Genomic DNA, 16,203 nt, shown 5'->3' with positions numbered 1-16,203 from the left:
CAACCTTGTATTTTTCCTTATAACTTAAAATGTTTATGTCGCTTCACGTACGTTCTTTGTTTTAAATTCAATTAAGTTTTTTGAAAAACTACAGTTATATAGTAATTAAAACTTGTATTACTTTACTAGCAAATCGTTGTTATCCCTTTCACAGATTTTCCCCGTTGCCTCTAGTATGTCCTAGCGTACATCGTTGGTAATGCAAATCAAAATACAACACTCAGAGACACTAAACATCAAAATAAAACACTCAAAGACTCAAAGACACTAAACATCAAAACACAACACTCAGAGACACTAAACATCAAAACACAACACTCAGAAACACTAAACATCAAAATACAACACTCAGAGACACTAAACATATCAAAATACAACACTCAGAGACACTAAACATCAAAATACAACACTCAGAGACACGTAAACATCAAAATACAACACTCAGAGACACTAAACATCAAAATACAACACTCAAAGACACTAAACATCAAAATACAACACTCAGAGACACTAAACATCAAAATACAACACTCAAAGACTCAAAGACACTAAACATCAAAACCCAACACTCAGAGACACTAAACATCAAAATACAACACTCAGAGACACTAAACATCAAAACACAACACTCAGAGACACTAAACATCAACATCAAAATACAACACTCAAAGTGACTAAGCATCAAAACACAACACTCAGAGACACTAAACATCAAAATACAACACTCAAAGACTCAAAGACACTAAACATCAAAACACAACACTCAGAGACACTAAACATCAAAATACAACACTCAAAGACACTAAACATCAAAACACAACACTCAGAGACACTAAACATCAAAATACAATACTCAGAGACACTAAACATCAAAACAAATGCTTGATCAACACGAACCTAACAGACACGTGGATGAACTTAGATACCTCAGAATGGTATGCTATTTCTGCTCCACTAAAGATAACAGTCGTGTTTCCAATGTTGATAACAATATGACCATTAATCAATTCTTAGAATGTTATTGTCATTATAAGTATTTTCTTATGTATTTTATTTAATATTGAACCATGCGACGCCTGTCCAAATTCTTGCTTTAAGCGATATTTCAAATACCTAAGTTGGTTTTTTTTTATACCGGGCATAGATAAACTTTGATTTCCTACCACCGGGTAAAGATGGCCTTCGCCAAATTTGGCGCAACATTTTTGTTCAATGCTCTTTAGTTTAATTTGTACTTGATTTTACTTTCCAGTTGTTTTGTGTGTTGCTTTTAGCGCCAATGGTGAGTTTTGTGTCGTCGAAAAGCTCGTCTGACATAGATTATATCTCTGATATCTTTGATGAATATTTGTATACCGATCTTTCATTTCGACTCTTCATTATTAAAAGGGGTAGGTCAGCTTATAGCATAAAAATGTTTTCAGTGTTAAATTAAACTGACTGTATACCTAGACTTGGCTACACACAACAGCTTTCATTAACAATTGTTGATAGACGATTTAGCCTCTTTTTGAAAAAGAATAGGATTAACGGTTTCTGACGCCCAAAATTAATTACAGTAACGAGGCAAAACGAAGATCCACCTGTGTAATTCGCCATTGTTTTCTGGCTTATGCAAAACAAGTTGGTTTTAGGAATCTTTCATCTTTTTCAAATACCATTATTAATTACATTGATAGTGTTGCGAATAGTTAATTCATATATTTGGTAATTGTTGTTTGAATTATACAAGCATAGTAGGAATTGTTATTTCTAAGTGCACTTCATTGCTTCGATTCAAAATAAATTGCAAATTTGTAGGTGAAAAGAAAACAGTGTGCTTAAGTTTGTCCTGCAAGTAAATAGCCTTTACCCTATAAAGGGTTGTGGTAAAGGCCTTCATTGCGTCCAGAGGGCAGTACATAGTAACTAGCCAGGATTAAATGTCACAGGATTAATTGTAGAGAATGTCTTAGCACCAATGACCTATCATTGTACTCATAAAATTTGCCCAAGCTATGGGTTCATAACTCGCCAGATAAAGATAGTCAGTCTTTGGAGTTAATGCATCTCGGACACAAAGCTCTTCAATGGTTTCGTACTTCTACATCATTGGCCTTCATTTTTTTGGCTTTGAGCGTTCTTGATGAATGGAGAGCTGATATTATATGGGTATAGCTATACGTTTTTATCACCTTTTGTCATGCAGCTCATCGTTTGTACTGTCCGGTTCTTTTTTTTTTTTAGGTAAATCAAGTAAACTGCCTCGGGTGCATACCATTTATTATGTACTATTTTCATTTCTGATGTATAATGTGAGTTGACTTAACTTTTCAGCTTTCACGGCAACTGATATTAAGAAAAGAACCCTCTAATTAAAGAGAAAGAACCTTATGATTCGCGTTCTGTGCGAAACGGGAATTGTTAGTCGAGAACAAATGAGAAGACCCATGACTTGCTACTCTCGTCTTCTATAGGGGTAGATTCAGTAAATAAATATACGTCATCAGGGACCGCCCATTTGGGGGAGAGCTTTCTGTCTAAAAGTGAAGTCATGTGCTGTTCTGATTGGTAGATAATGTTTGTAATAAATATTTTATGGTAGAAGGATCAAAACTAGAGTTGAAAAAAAATAAAAAATAAATGCTGAATGTACTATTTTTTTTCCCTACAGGGTTGAAAAGTAATGGGGGTCAGTATAGGAATTCAGTGCGAATCTACATTGTTTGTAAACAAGGCCATGTGAATGCCCAAAAATGCCGCATGACCCTATGTTTTTATTGTTGCAAAAGATGGGGCTACATTTGTACTTTCATGAATGATATATGAAAGTTTTTGATTTCTAAAGGTAAATCAGGTATAAATTTATTTCCACACATAGATTAGCATTAAAGACAATGGAAGATTTTTTACTGAATTTACCCCTATACCAAAATCAATTGAAAACATTGAATTCAATTGTAAAAAATGTAAAATGCTTTTTTAATATCTTAGAACCGAATCAGATAAGTCAATGCAATGTAATGCGTTCATGAAGTCATACATGTAATAATTCGTGAAAACAAAACTTATCGAGTTCTGTATTTGATATTTTAAGCAGAATTATTGAGTAAAGAAACGTCAAAAGAAAGAAATCTTATAAGTTATAACCGATATTGTGTTTGGTTTTCATTGTTTTCCTTAAAAAGGGCTTTTTATCTGGATTAACCTTCATCAGAAACGCTTTAACCAATGGCTTTTTAATCAGTTCCACGACCACAAACGGCCAGACATTACTTCACTTACAATAAAGGGTCAAACATAACGTTAATCACAAATGGCCACATAATACTTAAATCACGAAGGGTCAGATATAACTCAAACCACAAAAGGTCATTCATAATTTAAACCACAAGGGTTCAGATTTAACTTAAACCACAAAGGGTCGGACATAACTTTTACCGCATAGGGTCAAACACAAAGGTCCGTCCCTTACTTATGAGATAATTCCAAACTACTGGGCATAGCTTCAAATATAACTGCAACCACAGGAAACATAATGTTTAATATATATATATGAAAATTTGAATAATTTGATAAACTTAAATGTAACATATTAACTTAAGATAGTACGTCACTCTCTCCCAAGGACAATTCAATAAATACATGCATTCAATATGATGATAACATACAATAAAGATACAAACTTGAAAATTTGAACATATATTTTGAGTTTCAATCGTACAAATAATGGTCATACATTTGATTAAAATACTACAAATTAAAACTTCTCTGTCAATGTTTTATCCATGGACCGGAAAAGCCTTTCATAATTCTATGTCATTTGGGCACCGGTGGAGAGTTGCCTCATTGTCAATCATACCACATATTCAAAATACTCATACAAAATGGAAAATACCATTGGTTGAAATTCATGACACAAAATCGATATGCAAAAAAGGGGGAAAAGAAACGAGGGCAAAGGTAAACAGTTGAATTGATATTCTCCATCTATAAGTTACAGCGAGACCTTCAATATGGAGAAAAATTTTCACCTCACTGCAAGTTATAGACGGCTCCTAGCATAATCACGAGTAAAATGTGTTTACATATAGGTTTATATATGAAGGGTGTGGTCATGTATTTACATTGAAGAATTTAAGACGTATAAATTCATTTAAAATATGAAACGATTTTAGTGAATGACTAAAAATCATTAACGTCTCCTCGGAGACGTTATTAAGAATTGAACGTTGGACAGTCTGCGGGCTGAAGGCTTCTTACTACCTGATTGGAAGATATTACTGAGACGTGAATAATTAAAGTTCGTTGATTGGTTGGGACAATCCAAACCTAGTAAATGTCTTTCAATCCCGTAGAGTGTCGGATTTGTCCTCTCTATTTTAGAAATTAGATTTTGCCTTGTCATAAATTATGCATATTGGTACACAGGTAACTTTTATCTATAAATAGCCGAATCTCCTGGAGTTTTTTTAAACACACACAACATTAAACGATACACTACTTCATAACGTGTGACCTCACGTATGTGGTAAAATTTGTTGATTGATATGCAAGGCTATTCTGAAAGAATTAATCTACAAAGCGAGAACACTTTCCATTTTCATCCGCTAAGAGACGGTTAGCTTTTTTTTTTAAGCTATTACTTGATATAACGCTTAAATTGAAAACAAACACGTGCCACAACTCATAAACAGTACAAGTGGAATTTCTCTAAATGGAAAGGAACCGCTATTTTGTCACCATGGACACACAGTTTTTTTTAGCGGTTCTTAACTTATCTAAAGAGGTGTTAATCTATAAAAGACCATGACCCCTAACAGTAAATGTAAACTTTAAAATGATTTTGTAATGACAAACAACAAATTCAACTAGAAAATGATAAGCTGAACAGTTTCCCCCAGGGGCGGATCCAGCCATTCAAAAGGGGGGTCCTAACCCAGGACAAAGGAGGGGTTCCAACTACTTGTACCGTTTCAAATGCATTGATCGTCCAAAAAAACGGGGGGGTCCAACCCCCGGACCCCCCCCCCCCCCCCTGGATCCGCGCCTGTCAACGGTATTGCACAGAAACTACACATAGTGTAATTGATAATAAGGACCATAACTGATGATATGCAAAAGTGAAAATTGTTAATATCACCAAATTGAAAGAAGAAAATAAAAATAATAAAGTCATTGAAGAAAATGCTGGTTGTATGGTATGTGTTATTGATCAGAAATAGTTTCAATGCTGGTTGTATGGTGTGTGTTATTGATCAGAAATGGTTTCAATGCTGGTTGTATGGTGTGTGTTATTGATCAGAAATGGTTTCAATGCTGGTTGTATGGTGTGTGTTATTGATCAGAAACGGTTTCAATGCTGGTTGTATGGTGTGTGTTATTGATCAGAAACGGTTTCAATGCTGGTTGTATGGTGTGTGTTATTGATCAGAAACGGTTTCAATGCTGGTTGTATGGTGTGTGTTATTGATCAGAAATGGTTTCAATGCTGGTTGTATGGTGTGTGTTATTGATCAGAAAGGGTTTCAATGCTGGTTGTATGGTGTGTGTTATTGATCAGAAATGGTTTCAATGCTGGTTGTATGGTGTGTGTTATTGATCAGAAATGGTTTCAATGCTGGTTGTATGGTGGGCGTTATTGATCAGAAATGGTTTCAATGCTGGTTGTATGGTGTGTGTTATTGATCAGAAACGGTTTCAATGCTGGTTGTATGGTGTGTGTGTTATTGATCAGAAATGGTTGCAAATCAGCAGACTGAAAATACTTGACGTTACTGTATTTGAAATGTTTCTGTCTAAAATTCCTTTGACTAATTCATTTGTGAAAAAAAATATAAATGTACAATACTGAAAATACTAAAATATGCACATTGAATTATCTTTTACAAGTAGAAAATACTTTGTACAAAAACGTCATATAATCACATTGTGAAGTATGTTTCATTATGTTACGTTATTTAATTGGCTGACAGCAATCTCGTGTCATTCTGAAATTAACATTCATTACACAATGAAATGTATATCATTCATGATGACATGAGCTTCCGCAATAAAGTGCACAGGAAAAAAGTGATAGAAATCGTGTTTTCATGATCGTAGGTAACAAAGTAATTGTAAGACTTGAATGCTTTTTTGTAATTTCACAGGGTTGTAAAAGCGTTGACCGTGCGCACATTTGTAAGTTTGTACATTTTTACACACCAATGAATTTATAAAAAAGAATCATTCTCAATTCTTAAATCAAACTAGTTTCTGATAATTATAATGTTGAGAAACATACTGGACCAATACATGCATACTGAAAGATGGAAAAGTAAAATATTACAATGTTTTAAAGATATAATACTGCAGTACTGGTTTTAATTTTATCGCACTCAAACTTGTAACATACCTTTCAACAACATAATTAGACAATAATTCAAATATACATGCACATAGATATCCATTTAATTTTTATGAAAGGAGCTAGGATGAAAAATTTTGTCCTGCATTTGTTTTTTGGTAATCTCTGTCCTGTCTTTTACTTTTTCACTCTTTAATCCTGCCTTTTTTATAAGTTTATCCTGACTTTTTTTTACATAAATTTTTGTTTTGCAATTCGTCTTTATTTTACTAAAAAAAACTTTTCAAATTTCATCCTAGTCCCGCACCCCTAAACATCCAATGGTAGATCACACTTCTTTTACACTTCAGATGACTTATCTTTACGGAATAGGGTATGTGTTAAGTCATATAGATAACCTTATTCGAACGCACCTCTCTTACACTTCAGATGACTTATCAATACGGAATAGGGTATGTGTTTAGTCACATATATAACCTTGTTCGAACGCATCTCTCTTACACTTCAGATAACTTATCTATACGGAATAGGGTATGTGTTAAGTCACTTATTTCTCTCTTCACTTTGAATGATCTATTATACCTAGTTTGGCTCCAAGCCATCTACATTTATTTTTTACATCCTCTTGTACTAGGTTAAAACACATTGCAATTAGAGAGAGTCCAAACACTAAATACATAGCACAAAGTACTAGTTTTTCTTCGCTTGCCCATTGGTTCATAGCAGTACCTGGCACAACATCTCCAAATCCAATAGTACTTAAAGTTATAAAAGAAAAATAGGTTCCGGTAATGGCGTCCCATCCTTCCCAAATTGAAAAAAGCAACGTTCCTAACAAAATATAGGATGTCATTAATAAAATACAAACTGAAGTCGGAACATTTATCACCTCTGGAAATTTGTCTGTTGCTTTGCCTTCTTGATATTCTATACTTCCACTTTCTAACGCCTTTTCCGGATCTTGCATTTTTCTTCTACTTGGGGTAAAAAGTAAACAACAAACACCACAACAGACTTTAGCATATAACATTCGGAAACCAGTAGCCATTAAATCTCCAATATTAGTGAGACACAATAACGTCAGAGGTATTCCAAATACAGCATATCCTATTGTCACAATTCTACCCATGTCTGTCTTCGGAGCTACATGACCATATCCTATAAAATAAGAAACAAACAGTTATGATGCAATTTGAAGTTTGTTTAACAATCAAATATAATAATTACTTATGTACGGTTACATGTACCTAAAGTTGTTAATTTCTGTGTCATTCTGTCTCTTGTGGAGTGTTCTGTTATTGTCAATCACAGGGGCGTAGCTACCCGGAGGCACGACAGCACGTGCATCCACGTCGTTTTCACACAAAAAAAAGAAGAAAAAAAAGAGAGAGATGAGTTAGTCAATCGGAATAGGAGACTTTTGGTGTCTTTTCCGTCTATCCCGGATATTAGTTTGACAACCTAGTTACAAGTGTTGATGAAGCTGTTCATTCAGAAAAAGATCGTAGCTCCGAAATTGCGTGCACATTGATTCGGCATGCAAAAAAAGAAATGGCAAAATAAAAATTTATAAATTGAATGTTAAAGGAAACAACTATGTTGTCACTTTTTTAATTGATGAAATATCATGAAATAACGACATTTGGTTTTTTTTGGAAATTATGACAAAATCGGAAGGTTACTTGTATCTTTTACAAGAGTTTTACTTTTGAATTTGTAACACTCAGTCTAAGATATGTAATTTTGGAGCACATTTTACAGTGTACAGTTCATCAGTTTGGAATGAGATGTATCAATCGGCATTAGAATTATCAGATCCCTTCTATATCGTTGAAAATATGCCGAGGCGATGTGGTTGACAGACTACCGGAGCCAATCACCCTCCAACCACGCCAAAACAGTATTGGAAAGTCTCATTATTTTTTGCGTTCATAGACCATATGATAAGGCAACTGGAGAGTGGGGTCGCGTCAAGTTATCAGAAAATCGCTTCTTTGTGCTGTATCTGCTTCATCGTGTTGTAGGAAATATCACAAACGAACAAATCTCAATATTGTCTGAAACATACGAAACTGACCTAGCATGTAATTTTGACGAATTCAATTGGAAGGTCGCTCGATGCCGAACACGTACGCTGGTTTATAACATCTCGCGAGTGCTACCATGCCATGATGGCCCTGAGATCTATCAGTCACGGTACTACTGACGTATGTAATTGAAAACAAATGTACGATCAACAATGAACAACGAAAGTTACATAGCATTACTGCATATTCTTTGGGATTTCAGTGTGAATGTTGACAAAGTAATAGAGAAGTTTGTTTCTGCCCAGACCCGAAGAGCAGATTTTGGACAATTTTGAGTAAATTCTGTATCAAACATATGTGTTGTTTATGTATTACTATATTCAGAAGATTTATTAATAGTTTTACATTCATAAATTTTTATCTACATATAGCTCCTCTTTTAACCGTCCTATGACCGAAAACCGAAAAAAAAAATTTGCTGCATAATAGGGTCCCAAAATTTAGTTGCTTCCACATCGTTTCTTTCTAGCTACGCCCCTGAATCATTTCACATCTTCTTATTTTTATATTTAATAAACTTGAAGATCCCGTAACATATAAAAATAAGGAGACGTGGTTTGATTGCCAATAACTATCCACCAAAGTTCAAATGAATGATGGGTTGATGTGAGACATTACATAAGTAGACTTCGTCACATTTTAGTATTTTAAAATTTACACTTGAGTTCAAAGAACTGATTAAGAAAAAAACATGTCAGGGTACTAGTAAGTACAAAAAAAAATTGTCCAGAAAAAAAACCATAGCCCCCCCCCCCCCCCCCCCCGAAAATCAAATGGTTGCTGCCTAATGGGATATAACTCTTTAAATTAGTCATGCGTTTGTAGTTGTCAGTATAATCATATCTTTATAAAGCATGCATGGGAAACAGACTGAATGAAAAAGATACTTTACGTTCACTGAAATCTGAAATCATGGACTAACATACATGTTGTATGAGTGATTGAACCCTTACATGTAGTCGACTCTTTTCATCTCTAGATAAATTATGAGTTATGTCAACAGTGATAAGATCTAAGTTAAACTTTACACCAAATCAGAAAAAAAAAGATATTAGACATCTATAACTATGATTATAATAACACGTGACGGGAATTCAGTTCGTAGATGATGCATGAACTTTATTTGTGAGAAAACAATATACACTATATGGATTACTTGTACGATAAACATTGTCAGACTTTTCCCGCCAATAGTCTAGTTTAACAAAACATTTTCAAATGAGATAAAACGGTATAAAGAACTTACAGACAAATTAAATGTGGCATGTTGCCTCCTGCGATTATCTATTATTTTTGGTGAATTTCTTGTTGCACATTATCATTTTTTTTGTGTTTTGTAGACTATTGGTGGTCTTAGTTTCTCGTTTTGATTTTGTACAGTTCTCTTCGACTTTTGAGTTTGACTTTTCCCGCCAAAATCTAGTTCAACAAAACTCTTTCCCATGAATGTTCGTCGGTTGAAAAATACGTGCTTGGACATTCAAATTTCTGAATTTACGCTTACATCACTGTCGCTCTCTTAAAACAACGCCAGGCTTAAATAACAAACAATTATCAAACAAATAGCAATAAAATATTTTAAAATTCAAACTTGCCAAACTAAACATCAGATTCTATTCCCCAAATTAAAATTTGATATTAATTTTCTTCAATCTGATTAGATAAAAACGTGGACACGGTTCGATATTCTAGTCGTATCAAATTTTCCAGAACTTGATTTCAAGGTCAAGTTTGTGCAGAATTCTAATATTTGGTAAAGTAATTAACAAAACCAATAGAATCGTAAAACTACCTGAAATAAAAATGGGGTAAGCGCTTTGAACAAGTGCGGTATTTAACATTCGTCATTTTCCCTGCAATTAATATGTGTTAAGTATTTGTTTTGTTACTTAATTAAATCTCATAGAGTTTGCTGCAGTTATTTTCTCTCCAATATACGGAATTTCGAATGCACCAACCAGTGCATATAGTAGGGAAATAAATAACAACAACCACTGAGACCCAAGGCCTCTTAATCAGCAACTGTTTATCATGTTTACGAACAAAAATATATAAGTAAAAAATAAATTAATGAAACATGTCTTATGTCAAGCAAATAACATAACAATAGCATACACTTGTCGTCTGCAAGAGTTCGTCAGAGGGCTAAAAATATCAAATTACAGTGAAACCTGTTTTAAGAGTCCACTTAAGAAAGAGAAACAAGTTGTCTCTTAAGACAGGTGGTCTTTAAATACAGGTTCAATTTATTTGAAATGTACTACAGAGGGATCTAAATTTAATTGTCTTATGATACATGTTTTTGCTTAGTATAGGTGGTCTCTTGCGCGGGTTTGACTGTAGTTTGATAGCTTCAAAACATACAGTTGAGTACGTAAGCGTCTGGTATACCTTCTGTGTCAACAAATCTGTTAAGAATACTTAGGTGTTACTTATAATAGATATCATGTATCTTCCTGTTTCTTATTTTGATACCATGTATCTTTCATGTCTTCGTGTTTCTTGTTTTGACAAGTTAGTTTTTATATAACATTCGGCATCTGTTTGTTTGTAAAAGGCGGGAGACTTCATCAAACATAACTTATATGACTCAAAAATACCGAATTAACTGGGGTTTTAATAGGGAAATGAAACGTTAGTTAAGTTATTTTCGTACATTGGTTAGTTAACCGACTATTCTTCTGGCATTGATGTTACGTGACTGTAATTTCGATATTATCTACGAATGTTTAAGTTTGCAATTCTAATGCAACAACTTTTGTAACGTTCATTTTGATTGGATAACGACACTTTCTTACATGGCATCAATTGACAATTGATGTTATGGGACGTACGCGCAAGCGCAGACGGCATATGACAGATTTTAAATACATGTTTTAACGTTGTTTTCTGTCAGTTTCATTAGAATGGAGATAACAATATTGTATTTTAAGCTCCAACGGCATCAATTTGGGATTTGATGGTCGCAAATACCCGTTTACTGTCTCCGCTAACGCGTCGCCAGTAAACTTAATTTGCGACCATCAAATCCCCAATTGATGCCGTCGGAGCTTTAAATACAATACAGTTATCTCCTAAGTGTTCGATGGAAAAAAGTATGCCAACAAAAATACCGAATGAACTCCAAGGAAAATTCAAATCGGAAATTCCTTATCAAATGGTAAAATCAAAAGCTCAAACACATTAAATAAAAGGGAAAGAAACAACTGTCATATTCCTGAATCGCCTTTTGGTAGGATATGAGGCAATCGTAAATTTTATAGTTATCAGTTAAAGATAATTATGGAAATGGGTCACTATTTTCAAAAATGTATTCGATATTCTGGTTTGCGAACTTTGATACTGCAATGGTTAAAAATATATGATTATTATTATGCGACAGCGATAATGACCTCGCCCTCGGCTCAGTCATTATCACTATCTTAGTCAATACCACTGTCCTGTGGGCAGTCCATCATATCACGATAATGACCAGTTTTGTCAAGAACTATTATATAAATAGTTTTGTACATAAACCAGGTCGTTAATTTTCTCCTTTGAATTGGTTTTGCTCATGGTTGAAGGTCGTACATTGACATTGACTTCTACGTCATTCGGTCTCTGATGGATACGTGTCTCATAATCATTGGCAATCATACTATTGATTTGACTGTGATCTTTGTTATACTACTGATTTGACTTTGATCTTTGTTATTCGACGTTAACTGACAGTTTCACATGCAGTAATTGAGAAGGTATTTGAGTGAAAGACGAAGAGAGAAACTACTTTTGAGAGTTGTTCTCTTTTTTCTATCATTATATTTTTTCTCCCTTTACACAATATTTCCTTTGCTTTAGAAAATCAATACAATAAGTGAGATGTCTGAACAATGATGGTGATATTATTTTTATTGATTTGACTTTGATGCTAACTGACAGTTTCACAGTGGAGTACAAGATGGACATGATGAAGAGAAAAACTACTTTATAATTTTCAAACTTTCAAGAGTTGATCCCTTTTGTTATCTAATGTACAGTTATTTAGTTAGAGTATTCATACTTTAAAGACATTAAAAAGCTGATTTTTTTCAAACTTGTCACTTACATTAAGAAACTAAGGTTTCAACTCCCTCAGGCAAAGTTGACTTTAGATGAATTTGGCTATTTATTTTAGGTATTTTTTGACATATAGCTCGTCAACGGGTTCTAGTACTTATACATCATTGAATTTCAAAAGTTTGGCTTTGAGCGTTCCTGGTGAAGGAACAACAAGAAAAGCGCTTCGGACGCATGAAATTATTAAACGTATTGTTTAACTTAATTTCATACTTCAAAGAGTTGATCGCTTTTTTCGCTACTATACACTTATTTAGAATCTTCATACTTTAACTGTTTAAAGACACGAAAGATTTATGTCTTTTTTCTCTAATGGAATCTCTTTTTTCTATATGCAAATTACTTTTTCTATCATACTATAAAGATTTGCTATTTTTTTTCAAAATTGTTATTTTTGTCTCTCAATTTGCATCACAGTAATACAACGTCAATTCCCGTGTGGCATATATGTAGGTTGACCAATTCGCCGTTTCAGAATCTAATGCATCCTGGGTAATATATTGAAAAGTGTACACCACAACGTCGTGATTGGTTGAAAATGTCATAAACAATGGAAATTCAATCAATGACGTGACGTTATTTTCCTTTTGGGGTACGAACAATGAAACTACCCATAGTTCTTTAGATTCTGAAACGGCCAATTACCCGTCGAACAAACGTCAATAGGACGGGATGATTGACAGCTCTACAAATTGGCGGAGATGAAAACATAGCTGTATCATAATTAATTCCGTTGGTCAGTTAGCAACAAACATGTATGATTAATATGCACATAGCACCGTCAGTACGTCTTGCAGTTGTTTGCTTTAATAAATATCAACAATATCTAATAAACAAACACCTGATTACACGATTGTTTCACACGTGTAAGTCGTTATCAATATTATATAGTTGTATATTACACTAATAACTCTGTACAGATATGTTGTGGTAAAATATAATACTGGATCCTTAAGTTATTCAAGATGTGAAGCCCTTTCATAATAGCGTGTCAAAACCGATTACCAGACATTAAAGTATTTCATATTTTATTTATAATTTTTATAAAGGTCCTCACATTTTTCATGAAGTCAGCAGGATGCTTTCAATGAAACATTATTTTGCATATTCACTTAAGATAAATATAGTGTTCACTTTCATTAATACATAGGTAAGTCCGTTTCAATTCAAGTTCCAATCATACAAGAAATATTTTCCACTGCACGTTTAGCAAACCGTAATCAATCACTCAACCAATGACAAATCATATTTAGACTATTCCTTCACTATAAGTTTTATTTTGTTTTTAATCTTATTTTGAATGTAACACGCCTTCTAATTGGCTGAAAGTATTTTTTCTATCAGCTAAACGACGCTGCGTAAAGTGAACGTGACGTTATCAGCGGGTTTTTTTTCTTCAATATTACTACTTGATCATGGAATTTGAAATTTGAAATTAATTAATAAGAAATTAAAAAATAATTAAATTATTATAGATGACTAGAACACTTTTTCAACATTTTTTTATGTTATTTCGTCGTAGACAGAGAGAGCACACGCATTGTGCCTTTATATTAGGTAAGGGAGCTACCATTTGATTTTTAGGGGGGGGGGGGGGGGGGGCTAGGATGAAATTTGAAAAAAATAGGCAGGACAGGAGTTTTGAGTAAAAAAAAAGGCAGTATGTGACACTTGCAAAAAAAAAAGACAATTTAGGTAAAAAAAAGTCAGGATAAACTAAAAGAAAAAAAGCAGGACCTTTTAGAGTGAAAAATAAAAAGGCAGGACAGAGATTACAGCTAAAAAAAAATGCCCCCCCCCCCCCATAAAAATCAAATGGTAGCTCCCTAAGACTAAATATTCAGTTCCCTTTTCGAACTTTCGTACTATAATGTATATTTTGTTTTTGTGAGGAGAGTTGTCTTTCTTTGACAGTTTGTAATTCAAGGGAGGTTAGCGATTATCAGATGTTCCAGGAATATGGTTATTAAAACAGAAATGATGAATATACCGAATGAATTAAGATAAAGAAATACACCCAGTTCTATGCCAAAATACATAATCAAATTAATATCAATAGAAATGATCGAAAAAATGCAAATACAAATCTCGAGAAAAAGTTTAAACAACAGTTGGTTTGATAACAAAAGTAGTGAAAAGTAAAAAAGATATTAAAAGACACAACCAAAACAATCACTTCAGCACATTTCTGCTCATCACGTGACTCACTTTCAGACGAGGCTTCTTGTTAACAGCAACTAAAGCGCCAAAGATACGTCTGCGTCTATGTTGTAAAAGTAACACGTGACCTTGATGAGCTTACCATATCTTACATGGATGTAATCAAACAATGAATAGCAATGTACCATAGCCAATCAGAACAGGTTTTATTCATCTGCCTATAATAGTTTTTAAAGCTGTTCTTTTGACATGCAAAGGTAAAAAATATCTTCAATTCTTAAATGAGACATTTTTAATCTTTATTTAAATTGCCAGCACAATCCATATTTCGTAAGACGTTAAGGTTCGACTTAATCAAAGCACGACAAACTATATTTGTATTGTTTGAAGTATATGTTTTTTTTAACGAACCTACATCGAAAATGCTAAGCATCAGGGGCCAATTTCTCAAAGCTGTCTTAGGATGGTCTTACGAACTATGTTAGTCCTAAGTGGGTTACACAAAGTGGTCCTAAATTGATGACAGCACATAAAGTTGGTCATAAAGACAGGACTACACGAGAGGTGCATGTCTTCTGATGGTTTTATGATAGTCATAAGTTTATTTTTTTTATAAGTTTTACACTATTTTTTTATATTGTTTTTCCAAATTATCTTATTTAAAAATATTAACTAATTATCTATAATTCTCTTTTTCTTGCTCACAACTAAATCTTTATTGGTTGACGGATTAACAGGATTTTCAACAATGAACATTCGATGTATCAATATCAATAATGCACGAGTCTCGGCGAGTACAAATACATTTTAAATTTCGACATTGTACATATATTGTTTTTATCTTGTAATTTACACATATTACTTTTTGTCTCTGATTTTTCAAAGAAATCGGCATAGTTTTAAACGCGGACCTCGAAGAAAACCCCAAAATGAACTGTTAACAAAAACGAAATATTCACGTTACCGTTTGCTCAAAATGGAAGAGGAGTAACAAAGTGCAAAATAGTTTATTTATGTAGCTGGTATTTGCACAATTGTTGGATGATAGCATTGCCAATTATATCACACTTAAAATATTAAGTATTAGCGAATGAAGAAGCGAGTCCAGAGATAGATACTTTACCCCAATCTTACTTTTGGTGGAATTTATTTTCAAATAGCATATAAATTACAGAAAAATGATATTAAACCACCTTCATCGACGCCCTTCCAATATTTCCACCGTTTAACAAATTGTTGATTAGTGGTTTAAATTGAGAAAATGTTTTGAAGATTATCATATTCTATATACATAAATATTTCTGTATGACGTTATTAATAAATTTAACATTTGCGTTGATGAATATAACTTGCACCTACTGGTTTCTGACTTTTATCCTAATCAGATTATACACATCAACATCCCTGATATATATAACATGTATGAGGGTTTGGATGGGGTTAAATAATTAAAGAATAATGCCCTTAAAAAATGAAGATTAGAGAATAATGAGCCAAAAAATAGAAGATTAGAGAATAAAAGGGTTAATTTTTGGA

At 33.4% G+C, this 16,203-nt stretch overlaps 1 protein-coding gene across 1 annotated transcript in view; it reads right to left on the bottom strand.

Moving 5' to 3' along the window:
- Positions 1 to 6,565: 6,565 nt before the first annotated feature.
- Positions 6,566 to 16,203, bottom strand: part of LOC139527397 (uncharacterized) — a 32,745-nt gene continuing 23,107 nt past the window's right edge. The window contains exon 2 of the mRNA XM_071322811.1: positions 6,566 to 7,483. Within this exon, the coding sequence (XP_071178912.1) occupies positions 6,885 to 7,483 (599 nt within the window). The 3' untranslated portion in view covers positions 6,566 to 6,884. The remainder of the gene's footprint in view (positions 7,484 to 16,203) is intronic.

The sequence above is a fragment of the Mytilus edulis genome, chromosome 6, assembly GCF_963676685.1.
Source record: "Mytilus edulis chromosome 6, xbMytEdul2.2, whole genome shotgun sequence".
NCBI classification, from domain to species: Eukaryota; Metazoa; Mollusca; class Bivalvia; order Mytilida; family Mytilidae; genus Mytilus; species Mytilus edulis.
Note: the sequence above shows the minus strand (reverse complement) of the source record. Positions and strands in the feature narration are given on the sequence as shown.